Source organism: Eucalyptus grandis, chromosome 8 (assembly GCF_016545825.1).
Source record: "Eucalyptus grandis isolate ANBG69807.140 chromosome 8, ASM1654582v1, whole genome shotgun sequence".
In the NCBI taxonomy this organism is placed as follows: domain Eukaryota; kingdom Viridiplantae; phylum Streptophyta; class Magnoliopsida; order Myrtales; family Myrtaceae; genus Eucalyptus; species Eucalyptus grandis.
Window position 1 is genome coordinate 16,664,383 of NC_052619.1, and position 18,957 is coordinate 16,683,339.

The 18,957-nt window shown below is 39.3% G+C and overlaps 1 protein-coding gene across 3 annotated transcripts; it reads right to left on the reverse strand.

The window, feature by feature from the left end:
* Positions 1-993: 993 nt before the first annotated feature.
* On the reverse strand, positions 994-5,313 carry LOC120286086 (proline-rich receptor-like protein kinase PERK1). 3 transcript variants are annotated; one of them, XM_039299027.1, is made up of 6 exons: positions 4,928-5,313; positions 3,975-4,487; positions 3,301-3,459; positions 2,808-2,884; positions 2,536-2,683; positions 994-2,335 (listed from the first exon to the last, which is right to left on the reverse strand). In XM_039299027.1, the coding sequence occupies exons 1-4, from the start codon at positions 5,160-5,162 to the stop codon at positions 2,850-2,852; spliced, it is 942 nt and encodes a 313-aa protein (XP_039154961.1). In that variant the 5' UTR covers positions 5,163-5,313; the 3' UTR covers positions 994-2,335; positions 2,536-2,683; positions 2,808-2,849. The 3 variants fall into 3 exon arrangements, with proteins under 3 accessions (XP_039154961.1, XP_039154960.1, XP_039154962.1); XM_039299026.1 differs by having other exon boundaries at positions 3,230-3,459; XM_039299028.1 differs by lacking the exons at positions 994-2,335; positions 2,536-2,683 and adding an exon at positions 3,230-3,300 and having other exon boundaries at positions 2,814-2,884; positions 3,396-3,459.
* Between the last annotated feature and the right edge of the window lie 13,644 nt (positions 5,314-18,957).

Consider the following 18,957-nt stretch of genomic DNA (forward strand, 5'->3'; position numbering starts at 1 on the left):
TTTTTTCTTTTTTATCAACCAAATTGTAGCCAGAGCACACAAGAGCACTGTAGAAGGCTGAAACCGATGCAACGACCTGGATGGAGATGGGATTTTCATTCTTCTGCAGGCGAGGATCTGGCAGGCCAAGATCTGGGTTGCCGTTCAAGCCTCAAGAAGTAAGTAAGTAGCTGGACTTAAGTGCTCTGGTAGCTTTTTGCAGACATGTTCATCCAATAAAACATGCTCATGATCTCTCCACTCTAAATAAAGCTATGAAAGAAAGAGCGGAAGAACAAGCCTCAAGTTTAAAGTCTAGTCCGGTAACCCTTTTCATGAGAAGATAAATGCATGCAAATGCATGCACTCACACATTAGTATGAACTATACTGATACGCGGAATTGAGGTCTGAGTTAACTAAAGCTAATTAATTGAAACAGCTAATGAAAATGAAAAGCTTTACTTCGTTCGGCTCGTCTGCCTAAATTATTCATTTGAAATTTGATCCAATATTAAGGGGGTGATAATTTATTAGCTCTCTGTTCCATTCGTAGTTTCATGCTTTAGTATATTTTCTTGATCCAATATTAACTATAGTGGCTTGTGGAACAAATATAACCAGTCGTAAGCAAACCGATCTTAGGAAGTTGTACCCCGATTAAATTCATCTCTCCAGTTCAAGACTTATAAAGATCCATGTCGATCTCGATAATACAATCTTAGGAAGTTGCGCCGTCAACTTGGCTTGAGTAATAAAATGAAAGAATTTTTGGAGCTCACATTAAGCTTTGGTGCTCATTGCTTTCATTGTCTGACTGAAGCAAATCACAGGGTCTGACAAATCACGCAGCATCCGATTTTTTTCCCCTGAAGAAACACAGAAGTAATTTTCTTTTGAAACGGAGAACATGAATCTGTTTCCACAAAATTTTGCACGCCCACCACATTAATTTCAGTAAAAAAAAAAAATGAGTTCCAAGAAAATTTCACATAAGAAACTCCACATGTAGAAACCTCCACGAACTTAATCAACTTCATAAGCAGTTTCAAGAACAAAACTCCACATAAATTACTGCATCGATTTGGACCAGCATGTAAAGAACTTGAGCAACTACAGCAATTTGGATTAAACAAATTTTGCAGATTCATTCTTCAAAAAGTAATGGGAAGAGTGCAGGCTGATTAAAATCATACCAATGGTGTGCACCTGAAAAAGATTATTGGAGAAACTCTTCTGAGGGTAATGAATTGAACCGGAACCACCGTTGCTCCCAACTTTCAAGCCAAAAATTGCAGAAACCCACTGCTCCTATAAGATCATGAGAAAATGATCCCTCCTACTTTTGAGTTTCATCCTTCCAGTCTTATACATTTCTCTAGCAGCAACGGCAATCTTTAGAATACCTCAAACTATACTACTCAAGTCAGCAACGCAGACATACCGACACCTGATGTACTTTTTGCCTTTCCCAAATCTAATCCATTTCAATCTACAAGTAATAACTCATAACATGCAGCCACAGGCCAAAGCGCAGCATCAACTTTTTCTTCCGAATGATGTTTATCTTTGGAGCATGGATCTTGCAGACATACCGTGGAACTGTGGAAGTAGGGCCTAGCCTCCCGGTTAATATTAATATTACAAGCCTTCACTAGCATGACAAACATCCTCTGCCATTTTCCCCAAGTCCACCTCTTGGGTAGTCTGTTGAAACCCACTGCTTGAGCTGGATGGATGAAGGCCATACTCGCTAGTGGGGACACTAAACTCGCTTGTGGCTTGTTCTTGGCTTTCCAAGGTCATCATCCTAAATTTCTTTAAATCCTCCCAGTATTGACTGGTGTCATAATCTGAGCTTCCATAAGGACTATAAGCTCTGCTATGTCCAGGGACAATTCCTTCATTTAAATCGCTCAGAGAGAGATTTCCTTCTAATGCTCGAACAACCTGATTACATGAAGTTCAAATTTTATTCCACACTAGTAGACCATTCTGCACCTATGGTCATGCTGGAAAGCGAGTTGTAGCAAACTGAGATACTGAAACTAATTTTTTTCCAGGCTCAAATGAAGTGATATCCCATGACTTGAGCAAAACCACTGATCGAGCATAGATTATATCTATAATATAAGGAAAAAATGGAAACATGCATTCTCATATTGAAACAAAGGCTTTTCAACTAGCAATGTACATGTGTCATTTGTGGTGGTATCGTGCAGAATGACGAACGCAAGCAGCAGCACAAGCAATCATCCGAGTCATTTCCTCAGTATCATAATCCTTGTGCAATTTTTTGGATCAACAATGGCATCAAATTTGCCATCTTCTAAAGCTTGTGTGAGCAAAGGCCTTGCCTCAAATTTCATTAGAGTAGTCAATTCTTTGATGACATCCAAGGTGAGAGACAAAACCATGGAAAGAAAGAATGAATTAAATAAAGGGAGGGGGAGAGGGCATGTAAGCTCAAAGTCCTAAAATTGGTTCTTTTCCCTATCAGATAAGATCACTAATAATAACAGGCCTCAAGTAAATATATTGTTGATAAACTACTGACCCAATCAACCATGCTATCCTCAATAAAGGGTTGTGTTTTGTCAATCGGATGACAGCTGCTTATCAACTCTAGAAGCACAACTCCAAAAGAAAAGACATCTGATTTGTCAGTGAGCTTCCCACTAGAGGCATACTCTGGATCCAGGTAGCTCCATTAAATAGACTTGTCTCAGTAATAAATGGCACAACGAATGTATGCTAAGAGGAAATAAATGAACTGAACCATCAACTGTACCAAATTACACAAACTGCATGCATGAGGAATGGCCTTACCCAAAAGTTCCCATTACTCAAGTGGAAACATGAGTATTTGTATCAAAAGCAATCTTTGCAAGTCCAAAATCTGCAACCTGGAATCAGTAATGCCAGCTTTTATAATTCACATCCAAATAGCTTCACACGACAATATTAAATTATGCATTAAAGAGTTCATCACAACTCCAAAAATAGCTGCAGACAAAAAGTTGGTTCCCCTAATGATTTCATCAAGAAACAACTTTTGCAGCCCCAAGATCTTTTGTCGTTTCTCTAATCGTCGGCTTATAAAGAGGATGTTGGAGGGATGCAAAATGCTTTTGAAAAAAATGAAGTAAATCAATAACTTAAGAACTAACTATATAATGTGGTAGCGAATTCAATAATCATCCTAGATGACCGATATTATCATATAATGATTAAGCAATTGCACATCATATCTTTGCCTCAAAATTGAAGTCTAGAAGAATATTAGAAGCTTTGATGTCGCGGTAAATAATTTCGGGATTACCTGAGAAGTGAATAAAATAAAGATGAACCACGAAACTTATGGTAGTAAATAGGTATAAAAGAGCATAGTTACAGTCCTCATGCAAATATGCTAACCCTCTTGCAAAACCGAAAGCAATCTTCATTCTCATAGGCCAAGCCATAGTTGAGCGATCCTTCCCTGCAATGACATTTGCTTGTTACAACAACTATAATGTTCTCAACTCCAAAAATAACTAAACATCCTATGTTGCCTATGCACAGTATCTCAGTGATGATCAAGTTATCTGATTATTACGGCATTGATACAAAGGTGTTAGCTGGCTGCAATGTCAGGGTCTGTTGTCCATTCCCCCACCCCCTTCTTTTTTTCCATGTTAAGGGATTTCTGCAGCTAAATAAACAGCTTTGATATATAAAATCCTTATTCCAGAATGAAGCGACTGTATAAACAGGTCCTGCTATTCCAACAGCACTACAAAAAGGCATTAACCATAGAATGTCAAAGTTGTGTGGTAGCTAGAATCCGTACATATCAAGAAAAGTTCAAGTGTGTAACTTGGAAAGAAGGTAATAGAGAGAGAGAGAGAGAGAGAGAGAGAGAGAGAGAGAGAGAGAGAGAGAGAGAGGTGATTGATATTAGAAACAGCATCATCAGGTGAAAGAATACATCTATTCCTATAAAGGCATACTCACCATGCAAATGAAATTCCAGTGTGCCATTTGGAACGAACTCATATACAAGAATTCTCTGAGCACCAGAAATGCAGTAACCAACAAGGGAAACAAGGTGTCTGTGATGGATGCGGCTGATGATGTCAACCTCTGCTTGAAATTCTCTCTCCCCTTGTCCACTTCCAGCTTTTAATTGCTTGATTGCAACTACTTTCCCACTCGAAAGTACTCCCTTATGAACATAGCCAAAACCACCTTGCCTGAGTAGGTTGAGATTGGAGAAACCATCCGTTGCTATTTTTAGCTCTTCATATGTGAATGTGCTCTGTGAAAGACTTAATGCCATGCCAGGAGATAGTATTGAAGGTCTTGCTGAACCCATGTCTGTTGTTGAGAACTGTTCAGAAGAAGTTGGACCTTGGTGATTCGACAAAATTCGTGGCAGAGGCATAGGCTTTGGCCAATTTGTAACTTTGTCAATTGATGGAGTAACATTAGGTTGAAAAGGCTGAGCTGGGCCAGCAGAAGGGTCATCTGCAAGGAACATTACGTACTTTTAACCCGATACCTTATATGAACTGAAAAATCATAACCCAAAAAGCAATCGGCATCAAATTATCCTGAAACACATACAGATATTAGAGAGAAAATGATTAAGCAATTGCATCAATAAATTCAGAGAGAGACCCAAGTAGCACTCCCAAAATTTACAGCAACCTTAAGAGAATTTGGCCGGTATGAAATCACGGAAGCATATGAGCAATCGACACAATCAACACGCAGGATTCACAACTCGGGGTCTCGAAAACAAGAGATCCAATTTTTCAGCCTCTAGCAAAGTCTTAGCGAGTTCAAAAACCCCGATGACTAATCCTCATTTCAGAACCCAAGTTCATTTCTAGCTAGCCGACCGACCATAAAATGAAGAACAAATGACGAACTTCGAAAGCTCGCATTCAAGGATAAAAACTCACCTTTAGGCCCTTGTATAGGGTCATTCCTCCTCCTCTTCCTCCGGTAGAAAATCACGAAAATGCCGACCCCAACCAGCACAATCAGGCCCCCAATCCCAATCCCCACTATCAGCCCCGGCAGCGTCCCCGGCGGGGTGGGCGGCAGCCAATCGGGTATGGAGCCGTTCGACGCCGCCGGAGCCGTGCCGTTCGCCGCCGCCGAAGCGGGAGCCGGCTCCGGCGGCGAGGACAACATCAGGGGCCGGAGGTTGGCCCGGGGGTTTCCTTAACTTCTCTGTTGGCTAAGGAAAGTGGAAATTACAGAAGTTGATGGGGGAAAACTTGGCAGGTTGTGTTTGGTGTGAGCGAGAGCTGAAAAGCTAGTGGGAGTGAGAGAGAAGGGGGGGGATATTTTCTGGTGGTAAGTATTTAAAATAAGAGAAAAAGAAGTGGGTCAAGCGCTGCGATGACGTAGGGCGTGCATGGTTGTATTTATTTTTTTTGTTTATGAACAAAAATTTTGGGCGTGCATGGTTGGGTTTATTTTTTCTATTCATGAACAAAAAGTTTTTTTTTTTTGTTCCCGTAAACAAAAAAAAGCACGTAAACGCGTTTGTTTGCATTTTTGTTCAAAATCTATTTTTTTGTTCTCGAATAAAATTGGAACGGAAATAAGAAACAAAAAAATGTTATTTTTTTTACTTTATTCCGAAAACACTTTTGAAGAACAAATTTTTCTCTCATTTATTTCCTTCTCTTTTTTTTCTTTTTTTTTTGTCTTTGGCCGGCGACCTCGCCGAGCGTCGCCGCCCCGGCAAGGCTCGGCCCCAGTTCGGCGAGGCTAAGCCTTGTCGGGGCCGACGCTCGGCCTCACCGGATCTGGGCAAGGCCAAGCTCTCGCCCGGCCTAAGGCGAGGGTGAGCCTCGCCCACGCCGGCGACGCTTAGCCTTGCCTTAGCCGGGCGAGCTTAGGCTCACCCAGATCCGGCGAGGCCAAGCTCGCCCGCCAAGGCGAGGGCGAGCCTCGCCCGCGCCGACGACGCCGGCCTCGCCGTGGCCGGGCAAGGCTGCCGGCCCCGTCGGCCGGTCGCCGGCCTCGGCATAGCCGACCACCACCAAAAGAAGAAAAAAAAAAAAAAGAAAAAGAAAGAAATAAAGGAAAAATAAAATAAAAATATTAAAAATTAAAAGAAACAAAAAAAGAATATAAATTTACCAAACGTATTTATATTCATTTTTTTTATTTACGGAACAAGTTTACCAAACGCAACTTTTCTCGGTCAAAATTGTTCCCCGTAATGAAATAGTTGGTTTTTTTTTTTTTTTTTTCTCCGGAATAATTTTTGAATAGAAACACAAACAAATGCACCCGTAGCCTCCCTCGAGTTGAATCTTACTTTTTATAATATTTTTCTGGTTTTAGTAAAATGCCAGAACTTAGAAAAATTAAGTTGAACGAAAGTTGCTTTTATTTGTTTGGCTGGTGGCATGCGCCAAGAGGAGGAACGCGCGTTCTCTATTGATAATGTAAGGAGCGTGCCAAAATAAGAATAGTAAAAATATCAAAACTTTTGTATGATGTTCAATTAAGCATCAAAACTTTTTTAGCTCATTTAAGTGTTACATTGGAGCAAAATCATTTACTTAAGTGCCACTTCTGGGCAAATGTCCTATATTGATTTTTTAAATGTTTTTAAATTTTTCTTTCTTTTTTTTTAGGCTGATGAGGATCATTGATGACCCTCGCCGGGCATGAAACCCTTACTGGCTGCCTCGCCCTTGATTGCAGCGGCCCTAGATGAGGCCATCAAGGCCTCATTGACTTTGGGCAACCTTGGGTGAGGGTCCTCATGGCCTCACCCAATACTAGCAAGGCCCTAAGTTATTGCCCAAAACCTTCGCAGTAAGAGCCAGGCGGTGAGAGCCCTCACCAGTCACCGGCAAGACCTCGATGGCCTTGTCCAAGGACTTTGCGATCGAGGACGAGGATTTTGCGGCCAGCAAGGATCACCAGTGACCCTTGCTAGCCCTAAAGAAAAAAAAAAAAAAAAATAATAAATTCAAAAAACTAAAAATAATATTTTCCGATGGCCACATTAGCCTTTCCGATAGTGCAAATTGGAAATGGCGCTCTAGTGAGCGAAATTTTATTTTTAGCACTTGTGTTGTTCTTATTAGGGGTGAGCACGATTTCCGAGTAGAATCGGGAACCGAACCTAACCTATTGAGTTTGATTCTCGACTCTATAAAGGGAGATTTCGATTCCCGATTTCTCTTTTTCGAAACTAGCGGTTCCCAGTTCAGTTCTTGATTCCTATAGGAATTGGAACCAAAACTAGACCGGGATTCCTAAACCTAAAATATTTATGCCTTTTGCTTTTCTTTTTGCCTTTTATTAATGCGTTTTAGGGTAAGTACACTATTAGTGCCAAAAGTTGTGTACAGCGCTCACTTTGATGTCAAAAGTTTCTATCGAATCACTTAAGTGCCAAATTGGAGGAAAAACAATCATTTTGGTGCTATCGGCGAGAGATTCCGACCAAAATGATTACGTGATTTATATATATATATTAAAAAAAAATCGACATGGCTTTTAAACGACGTCGTTTTTCATCCTTCTTAAGAAAACAACGTCGTTTTGCTGTCGTATGTAGATGACCTCACAAAAATGATGCCGCATAGCTCATATGGGATTGAAATTAGGGTTTTTTTTGTTCAATCCTCGCCCAATGCCAACCTAGCTCGCTTGGCCACCGTCGCTCGGCCTCCGTCGTAGTTGCTCGACTAGGTGAGTAAGGAGAGGCTGGGGTTGTTTCTCGAGCAAGAAGTGACGGGAAGAATAGGAGGCGAGGGTAGAGGAGAAGGAGGAAGAAAAGGGGTCGAAGGTGGAGAGAGAGAAGACGAGGAGGGTGAGAGAAACAAGTTATGCGTAGATGGAGATGGTGGATTGGGCTCTGCTCAAGGAGTGGCTGGTGCTGGTGTTTTTCTTCAAGGAAAAAGACGACGAGGAAGCCCTGCCATGCCTTCTCTCTCTCTCTCTCTCTCTCTCTCTCTCTCTCTCTCTCTCTCTCTCAATTTGGGCATTTAGGGTTTTGACTTGGGGGAAAGACACCAAATCACGTCGTTTTGTGGTTTAGATGCTGACTGTATTCTTTGGCAAGCCACATTAGCTTAAAAAATTAATAAAAAAGTGTCACGTTGGATTTCCGATCAATCTAATCGGAGTTGGCATTTTCAAACTTTTTGGTACTTAAGTGATCCAAAATAAACTTTTGGCATCAAAGTGAGCGTTGTACATAACTTTTGACATTGATAGTGTACTTACAACTATGCGTTTTGGTTCTTATGGGATTTCCATCATTGAATTCACGGAACATGACGCTAATGAACTCCATCCATTTGTTTAATTGAATCTTGCACATTTGTGGATCACTTTAGTGAGTTCTTTGTAAAGACAAATAAGAGATGAATTCGAGTTCATTTTCCATGATTTGTTATATAATTTAGTGAGATACCCATTGGGTTAAAAAGTAAAATCCGTTTTGTCTTTCCATTACTTTATCATTCTTCCACGAGGAAGTATTTTTTAGATAAAATATTTGGATAGTCAACAAGGACCTAAATTCATTTTTGTTCTCTTTCATTTGCTTTTTTCATGATTATGGCTGCAACCTACTTATGGTTTCTTTAAAAGACTATGGGATGAATGAAATAACCATGAAAAACCCATAGATGAATAATTATCCAAATGCTAGAAAAATTTGAAGTTGACAATCAATAAGGTTTCTATATATTTCTTTTAAGAAGTTTTTCTGGCACTGTTTAATTATTTTTAAGAAGCCACACATGTCTAGCTTGTTCATTATTGTTGCATTCACTAAAAATGAAAAAAAAAACTTGTTGGACTCTGGAACCTGTAATATGGTATATTCCAAATTTTAGATTTCGATAGATAGGTTCCTCGTTCAAAAAATAAGAAACATGTACCTAATAATAGATTCCAAGTTTCAAGTGGAACCTTTATAGAATCTCAAATTGTTCACTCCTAGTTCTTGCCACAAGCATTTCCACCTCTTGAAAAATAAAGTCCAACAAATTTGGAGAGAGTTCGAATTCACGATTTTCATCTGACCCATAATAGCAACAAGAATGTTTTTGATCAGAATGTTAACGTTGTTGTGCACATATGTGATATCAACAAGTTGGTAAAAAAAAAAAAAAAAAAAATTGGAGTTACACATAAAAGTGTAATTAAAGGCCCATTCGTTCCGTTAAAAATAAATAAAAAATTATATTTATTTTATCTAAAATTAATCAGTTAATAAAAATAGTTTTCATTATCGATAACAGTTTATATCTAAATATTTTTATGAATGATGAAATATTTCCTTAATTTTTATAGATGATATTAGTGATTATTTAAAAAAAAAAAACTTAAATAATTTATGTTTTGCGAAATAGAGGGGACCAAAATGTGGGACAAAAGAGATGGACAATCGACACCCTCACAGAGAAAACGGCGGTGTTTTCATGTCGAAGATTCCATCACGTTGAATGTCGTGAAAGCCTTGTCTGGAATTACATCATTCTTCTATCACGTGGAAAGTGTCTAAAACAAAGAGACCACATCATTCAGTTAATCAGGATTATCTTAATTAAATAATTTTTACCTTCTAGTATGCGGTGGATGCCAAGAACAATTCTAGCCAAAGTACATGGATTTGATTCAACTTATAGTATTAATCGATGATAAATGTCATTATTACCGATAACAATTTATGTCTAGATATTTTTGTGAACGACGAAAATATTCTTCATTCATTTATGTTTGTAAATAATATATATAAGCGATAATTTTTAGAAAAAGTATTTTCCAAATAATTTATTTTTCATGAAACAAATAGTATCTTAAAAGAGAGCAAAAAGAATGCTAAACAGTTTATAACAAGGGTGCAAAGGGTGCTTTACCATCTCGCATCCCAAAAGTTTATAACAAGCTCAAAACGTGAAGGATGGCAATGAGCAAGGCTCTTCCTCCTCTTCCCGTATCGTCATCCTCATCTGGTGCTCCATGTTGGTCATGACCTTCAGCTCCCCCTCGAAGCTCCGCCGTTCCGTGGGTTCCAGTCTTGCCCTACTCCGGCAAGTTCTCTCTCTGTTTGTCGACTTGCGCCGTGGCATGGATTGTTGCGGCACAAGGACAGAAAGATTTTCATCGTGGCGATACACATGCGAATGGCTATATACCTGTGGATGGCAGTCATTCTCCTCGAGCCCCCTCCTCATAATGTTAAAAATTAAAAAGACTACATGAGCAGAAATTACGCTTCCCATATGAGAACTCTTTCTTTTACGTCTTTTCTTCAAGAATAATTTTTACATGACGAAGAAAATCATTCATAAGAAACCGTGCCGTAGTATGCCAATTTGACTGAGGTCAATTTATATACGTAGTCATGAATTATAGATATTGCTTTCTTACGTGCAATTATGCCACGGCTGGCTTGGCTTGAGTTAGAGTGGCTCATCTTATTGCACTTCTTGCACTCTATTTGAGCAAATATAGTTATGTCCCCGAAATCAGAGATGATGTTATTCCTTAGCCATGGCGAGAGTCACTATCCCATCTCCTCAAACTATATTGCGGGCATAAAAATATACTTTGGCTAGCCTCACTCATTCCCTACCCAGATCGAATTCTCCTTTCAGTGAAGTATGTCACTGTTCGCCGAGAATATTCCCTCCTTTGCTCGACAGTCCGCTCGATATGGGTGAAAATAACTTCCCATTTTGGCAAGAAGGAAATTACTTTCTATATACCACAAAATAATAGAAACTAACCATTTTTCTTCAAAATAATTTTCAAGAAAATATTTTCCTTAATCATGAAGATTTCATTGAAATAAACCGATCTGAATTTAATTGCAGCGTGATAAGTGGTCTTGAAATAAATTTTATTTTTCTCTGATGGCTTTCTTTTTCTTCACACGCGCGGCTAATGGTGCGAATGGTAACGTTTCTGTTCTTTTTTTGTTCCAGGGAACAGAAACAAAAAAAAGTGTTTCTGTTCCGGGGAACGGTTTTTGAACAAAAGAACGCGTTTGGTAACGTTTGTTCCGGGAATAAAAAATGAGTAGAAACACGTTTGCTAAATTTTATTCTTTTTTGTTTCTTTTTAATTTTTTAATATTTTTATTTTATTTTCCATTTTCCTTTCTTTTTATTTCTTTCTTCTTCTGGCGACCGGCCGACGGGGCCGGCAGCCTCGCCCAGCCACGGTGAGGCTCGCCGCCCGCCGTCGAGCCGACCACCTACACCCCGAAGCCCGCAGCTCGACGCCGTCTCGATCCCGAAGCCTCTAGTGCCACGCTGCCGTCGCACCATCCTCCGGAGCCCTCGCCGAACCCTAACCGTTCTCCCTCGAGCGAGGCAAGGCTCGGCCTCGCCGGCGCGGGCGAGGCTCCGGCGAGGTCGTCGACCCTCAACGGCATCGCCGGCCCTCGACGGCCGGTCGTCGACCATGGCCGAGGCCGGCGACCGGCGAAAGAAAAAAAGAAAAAGAAGAAGAAAAGAAGAAGAGAAGAAGAAGAGAGAGAAGAGAAAAACGTTTCTTCATTTCTGTTTTTGGAACAAGAAACAACAATTTGTTGTTTCTTTTTTGTTCTTATTTTGTTCCGGGAACAAATTGCATTTCTGTTCTTTTTTGTTCCCAGGAACAAAATCCGTACATAAGTGTTCCGAAACGTTTCTTAGAAACGTTTCCATGCACGCCCTAACCAACCCTACAGCAGCTCTGCTTTAGGAGCCCCCGCACGAAGAACAAGAAGAAGCCGGCGAGACCTGCGTTCCGGTTAGCTTCCGCGTTCATATTACATCAGCTACAACAGAGGCAGTGAGGATGACGGTAGAGGCCACGACACCGGCATATCCAACGGGATTGAAGACCATCGTGGAGATGACGGCATATTCGATGGGATCAAAGGCGACAATGGAGACGACGGCAGATGGAGGGTCGAAAATTGCACAAGCCTGCAAGAAAGTTATGGTTCCTTTTTCTATGTTCGTCAACGTGCTTAGCATTTTACTTCGATTATTTTGGTTTTGAAGCATATTCAGCTATGTGTTTCCGGTCAACTTTATGATTCAAAAACCAAACTGAACCATCGGAAATCCATTGTTTTATTTACGAACCAAAACCTAAGAAAATTCGACCTGAAATTTTTGATTCGGACAGTTGGTTTCTTTTATATCCCTAGATCTTGGCTTCTTTTATTTCCCCCGTGATATCTGTAATCAATATTTTTTTTTATTTAAAAAAGGCGTTCTTTTGTTAAATAAGATTAAATTAATAGTGTCTTGCGCGTGCTTTGTAAACGTGGCCTGAGGTTGAACGGGATGAAATTGATGTGAGAGCACTTGGTGGGTTCACTCTTTCAGCCCGGCTCTTGCGCACTTAGTGTGGTTCACTCTTTAAGTACGATGTTGTTGTTGCTGTTGTCTGTGGTTCTCAGTGTTTGAGTGTCTCGAGTACTCCTTCAGATCCATTCAATTGAGACGAATCAGCGTAAGAAAACATGCAGACGTGATTATAATAATTGAGATGCCCTTAAACTAACGTGCATAGATCAAGTAGAAGAGATACGACATCTATTGCCTTTTTGAGTGTCTTGAGTGAAGAAGTTTATGCGCAAAGAAGAAATTGGGATGAAGAATCTGTAGAGAGATCTTGAGATGAAGAACTTCTGTATATTCTGTTTTCATTGTATTACATTCAATCGAGAGTTAGCCTTTTATATACAAGGACTATCTCTGAAATCTGTTTTCAGGTATTGAATAAGTTGAAGAAAGTTTAACTAACTGAAGCAAAAACTGACTAACTTCCAGAACTGAATTTCACTAGACTAACCGCCGAGACTAGCCAGGACTTGCAGCACTATACAAAGTATTCGAAACAGGTTCTCTTCTCATTCTTCTCAGTAGCACGTACATACTCTACTTCCTCTTCTTCATATGTTTTCTCTTTATTGCTTGTGTATATCTTGCTTCCCCTGTTCTTACTGGTATTAGTGATAGCATCAGTTGAGGAGCTTATGTTCTTCTTGCTTTTCTTAACAGCCCCCCTCAAATTGGGAATGGGTGAGAAACCGATTCCTAATTTGATTCGTAGCTAATAATGTGTAATACGAGAGAGGTTTTGTGAATATATCAGCAAGTTGATAGTTACTTGGAACATATTTCACTTGTAGGGACCCTGATGAGACTTTTTCTCAAACAAAATGAAAGTCTATCTCAATGTGTTTGGTGCGAGCATGAAGAACATGATTGATAGTGAGAGAAATGGCTGACTTATTGTCACAAAAGAGCTGTGTTGGACGAGTCAATGAGCATCCTATGTCACGTAAGACAAAGCTTATCCAGGTAAGTTCAGCAGATGTAGAAGTAAGAGCACGATACTCAGCTTCTGTAGAGGATCGACTGACTGTGGATTGTTTCTTTGCTGCCCAAGATATGAGATTGGAGCCAAGGTATGTACAAAAACCTGTTGTTGATCTTCTTGTTTCAACACATCCTGCCCAATCTGCATATGAGAACCCATACAGATGGAGAGAGCTTCGAGAGTGAATAAAGACTCCAAGGCTTATAGTGCCTTTGACATATATTAAAACTCTCTTGAGTTTATGTAAGTCTGCAACAGTGGGTTTTTGTAATTTCTGACATAGTTGATTTGTGGCATATGCAATGTCAGGTCTTGTTAAAGTCAGATACTGAAGGCCACCCACTAAGCTTCGATACTCGGCAGGATTGGGTAGTGAAGCAGAGTCATTTATCAGAACAGTTGGTTTTAGTGCTATAGGAGTAGTAATTGGTTTGCACTCGAGCATATGAGCTCGAGTAAGAAGATCTCTGGCATATTTAGTCTGGCAAAGAAATAGATGATCATAAGCATTTTTGACTTCAATGCCAAGAAAGTAGTGTAAAGGGCCAAGATCTTTCATATAGAACTGAAGACTTAGAGAATGGATGAGGTTGGAAAGTAAGTGAGAGGAGCTTCCAATCAGGATAATGTCATCAACGTATAGTAGTAGAAGAATAGTGTCTGTATCATTATGATAGATGAACAAGGATGGGTCAGTCGAGCTGCAAAAGAACCCATATTCAAGCAGAAAGTTGCTGAACTTGTCAAACCAGGCTCGAGGAGCTTGTCGAAATCCATAAAGAGATTTCCTGAGTAGACATACATGATGAGGTTTCTTGGGATCTTGAAAACCAGGAGGCTGCTCCATGTAAACTATCTCATTCAATGTACCATGTAAGAATGCATTTTTGACATCTAGTTGATGGATTGGCTAGTGTTTCATCATGGCAACAGATAGAACTATGCGAATTGTAGCATGTTTGATGACTGGACTAAATGTTTCTATAAAGTCAATGCCCTCTTCTTGATGAAATCCTTTAGCAACCAGTCGAGCCTTAAGTCTATCAAGACTACCATCAGCTGCAAGCTTTGTTTTAAATACCCACTTACAGCCAATGACATTCATTTGACCAGTTCGAGGAATTAATTCCCAAGTTTTGTTTTGATAAAGTGCATCCATCTCTTCTGTCATTGCCTTATACCAGCCTTTATGTGCTAAGGCTGATTTGATTGTTTTTGGTTCAGTAGGTACTTCATATACAGCAAGACATGCATACCGAGGATTGGTCTTGATAATGCCAGACTTAGACCTAGTCTGCACAGGGTGAGTAGGTAATGTACCTTGTGAATCTGTCTGATTATTTGAAGTGTGTTGTTCCATATTTGGTTCATCTAATGTCTCAGTTATGGAAATAGGTTCTTCAACTTGTTGTGGACTATCCTGAGTAGTGGTGGATACTTGATCCATAGTAATTTCAGCTGGTGAGACAGAAACTGCTTGTTCTGTGCATTCAGGTGAGATTACTCCATTTGTTTGATTAGCTGTGGCTTCTTGTTCCCAATCTGTATACTGAGAAGCAGAATGTTTTATGTGGTTTGTAGTGGAGGAAGCTAGGAACTGTTCTTCTTCTGTCCACAATTTATACAAGTGTGTGTAGGAAGGGTAAATTGTTGCTAATTTCTTAGAGAATGGGAAAAAATTTTCATCAAACACTACATGCCGACTAATGTAGACATGACCAGCAGTAGGGAGAAGGCATCGATATCCCTTATAGTGATCGCTGTATCCAAGAAAGACACAGGTTAGTGACCGTGGATCAAGCTTATTCTGTGCATATGGTCGAAGACAGGGGATAACAAGCACAGCCAAAGGTTCCGAGATGGTCATATCTTGGTTTATGCTTTGATATAATTTGTCTTTGAAGGAGACTGCATCATCTGTAATCTTTGAGTAGGAAGAATGTTAACAATATAGTTGGCTGTTACAAATGCATCTACCCAAAATTTTAATGGAATTTTTGCATGGTATAGCATAGCCAGACCAAGTTCAACTATATGTCGATGCTTCCTTTCAGGTATCCCATTCTGCTCAGGTGTATATGGACAGGAGATATGCTGTTGAATGCCACAGTTTTGTAAGTGAGTTCTAAATTTTTGGCTAATAAACTCTCCTCCACCATAACACTGAAAGATCTTGATCTTACAGTTATGCTGATTTTCTACTAACTTTTGAAACATGAGAAAAATACTGTAGAAATATGACTTCAGCCTTAGTGGATATATCCAACTGAACCGAGAGAAATTGTCAACAAAAATGACATAGTACTTGAAATTCTGAAAAGATTTAACTGGAGAAGGTCCCCAGATATCACAGTGAATCTGTTCTAGAGGTTTTATAGCTGTAGAACTTGATAATGGAAAAGGAAGAGCAGTACTCTTAGCTATTTGGCAACTTCTACATACAGACTGTGGTTCTTTGTTATACTGAATCAGATTTTGATTCCTCAAATGCTTCAAGATATTCTGATTTGTATGAGCCCGTCGTTCATGCCAGATACTCTCTGCAACAATTCTCTATCTTTGTGTGAAATAGACTTTTGCAACATGAGGGTCTACTCTGTACAACCCTCTAACCTTCCTTCCTAGCTTCATGGTTGTGTTGGTTGTGCTGTCCCTGAGGTACACACCATTTTTGTCAAAAATAAAGGAACAAGGGTAATCATCAGTGAATTTTGACACTGATAGAAGATTTTTCTTAATCTTAGGAACAATCAGCACATCATTTAGAGGCAAGGCAGTAATTGCAGTATTCAGTATTGCATTACCAATGTATTTGACAGGTAAACACAGACCATTACCTATCATGACTGTATCAGCATTGTTATTTTTAGAAAGACTATGAAGTATACCAATATTGGAGGTATTATGGGTTGTTGCTCCAGTGTCTGGATACCATTCTTGATCATTTGCCTCCTCGATATGTAGTGCTGCTAGTGCGGTTGGTATATCCTCAGCTTGATAGGAATTATCAAACCGATACCAATAATGTAAGGCATCATGACCAGGCCTCTTACAGATTTGACACTCAAGTCGAGTGTGTTCTGCTGGTTTCTCCACTTGTACCTTTTTGTGAAGAGTTGAATTTGGTGCAGGATATGACCTGATATCAGAATACCTTTGTGCTGATACATTGTATGGTCTAAATCCTTGAACAGGGCCCAAGCCAGAGGAGGTATTGATTTGTTTGAACTGCTGATTTTCTTGTTCATAGTTTGAGTCATTATTTTTGTAACTCATATTTCTTCCAGGATAACCAGAGTTCCTATATCTAGCATTATATGTTCTTCCTCTTCCATAATCTCTTCCTCCACGATTATTTACTCTTGATCCTCTAAGAATAGCATTTTGTTGTATATATATTCTCTGTCAGCCTCTTCTTTATGTATAGCCTCAGTTTTCCTCTGGCCATAGTAAGCTAGGTTAGGTCTGAATTGATTTAAAGAATAATTTTGTAACCTGGCTTCGAATCTTTCTAAGTGTGAGATTACTTCATCATATTCTGGTTGAGGCTTCAAGCAATAGATTGTAGTTTTAAAACTTTCATACTCAAATCCCAGTCCTTCTAGAATTCCAAATAGTTTTGTGATTTCATCAACTGGTTTCCCTATGGCATTCAATTGATCACATATTGACTTGTACTCCCTGAGATATGCCGATAATGTTTGTTCACGTTTCTGGCAAGCCTATAGTTTTCCTCTTAACTCGAACTCCTTAGCTACTGATTTTTTTGTGAACCGATTTAACAGAGTTTGCCAAACTTCATAAGCAGTGTTTAAACCAATTATCAGGCTGAGTATATTTTCTGATACTGCACCACTAATCCAAGAAGATACAAGTTGGTCTGTCTTTATCCAATCATTATAATCAGGATTAGGGATCTCAGAAATTTGACCTCCTTCTTCAACCTGTACTGTCTTTGCAAGTGGTGAAATTTCCCCATTCACAAAACCGAATAGATCTTGGCTTCTTAATAATCTATAGAATTGAGCTTGCCACAAGAGGAAATTATTCTCAGCTAATTTGATGGTAACGAAATTCGAGATATTAACATGAATAGGAAAAGGATATCTCAAACTTCTTGCTGCCATTCTATTCTTCCTGATCTCTGATCAACTCTAGTTGCAAACACAAATTCTACTGATTTGCAGTATGCTGCAACGAGAATATTGCTGATGAAGATTTAGATGTGAATGAAAAATACCAACTCACAGATCTTTGTTGGAAGATACAGATATCTTCAGAGATCAAAGAAGCTTCGAATCTAACTTCGATCTGGTGTAGATCTCACTATTTTGTACAGCATCAAGATGATTTCTTCAGGATGCAGCAGCTCGATACCATGAAGAAGTTTATGCGCAAAGAAGAAATTGGGATGAAGAATCTGAGAGAGATCTTGAGATGAAGAACTTCTGTATATTATGTTTTCATTGTATTACATTCAATCGAGAGTTAGCCTTTTATATACAAGGACTATCTCTGAAATCTGTTTTCAGGTATTGAATCGAGTTGAAGAAAGTTTAACAAACTGAAGCAAAACTGACAAACTTCCGAACTGAATTTCACTAGACTAACCGCCGAGACTAGCCAGGACTTGCAGCACTATACAAAGTATTCGAAACAGGTTCTCTTCTCATTCTTCTCAGTAGCACGTACATACTCTACTTCCTCTTCTTCATATGTTTTCTCTTTATTGCTTTTGTATATCTTGCTTCCCCTGTTCTTTGCTTCCCTTGTTCTTACTGGTATCAGTGATAGCATCAGTTGAGGAGCTTCTGTTATTCTTGCTTTTCTTAACATCGAGTACTCCTTCAGATCCATTTAGCTGAGAGCTAACATCGATCTAGGCTTAGTTTGACTTGATCCATTTGTCGCAAAGAAAAGATTTAAGACCTACACTGAAGGGCAAAAAGAGTTGATGGGATTTTCATCATCATTGTTGGCTTTTCAGGCTTTGCTAGCATAGCGGCTTTTTCACTACTTTGAAAATAACAGCTTGTTGTGAGTCATAAATTCTTGAAGGAGTAGATCCCACACTAATATGAATGCTGACCGCCCTAGCCCACAAATCGACGAGGGCTTGTAGTCTCTCCTCTAGTGAACCTTCGTTGGTGACAATGAAAAAGCAAAAGAAAATAAAAAATATGTTACAATTCAATTTTAAAAAAAATTGTAAACATTGTTCACGTTAATGGCAGCTGTGCCACGTATGATGACTAGTGTCAAGGTCAATGATTTTTCTACCAAAATTGGCTAGAAGGAATATATTGGCCAATCGATAAAAAGTTTACAACTAAATTGGTCAAATTCAAAGGTTTACAACTAAATTAGCATCTGTTAATATATTTAGGACATCTTAGATAATTATCCTATAGAACTTGTTTGACGATTGAGCAAGCAAGAAATTCATGTTGAAGCTGAATTCCTAATCTGAGACAACTAAAAGGCTTCTTTTTTTTTTTACTTATTATTTTGAATCCTAATATTAATTATATGGCTTTTGCCCATTAGTGGGCGGAGGAATTTTTGGTCGTAACAATCAATTGTGCAGTGATTTTGTGAATTACGTCATGAAGAG

Coding starts and splice junctions, on each gene's coding strand:
- LOC120286086 (XM_039299026.1), bottom strand. CDS start 5,162: ATGTTGTCCTCGCCGCCGGAGCCGGCTCCCGCTTCGGCGGCGGCGAAC. Junction 4,488..4,927: donor CCCTATACAAGGGCCTAAAG/GTGAGTTTTTAT, acceptor TGTTCCTTGCAG/ATGACCCTTCTGCTGGCCCA. Junction 3,460..3,974: donor ACTGGAATTTCATTTGCATG/GTGAGTATGCCT, acceptor ATGTCATTGCAG/GGAAGGATCGCTCAACTATG.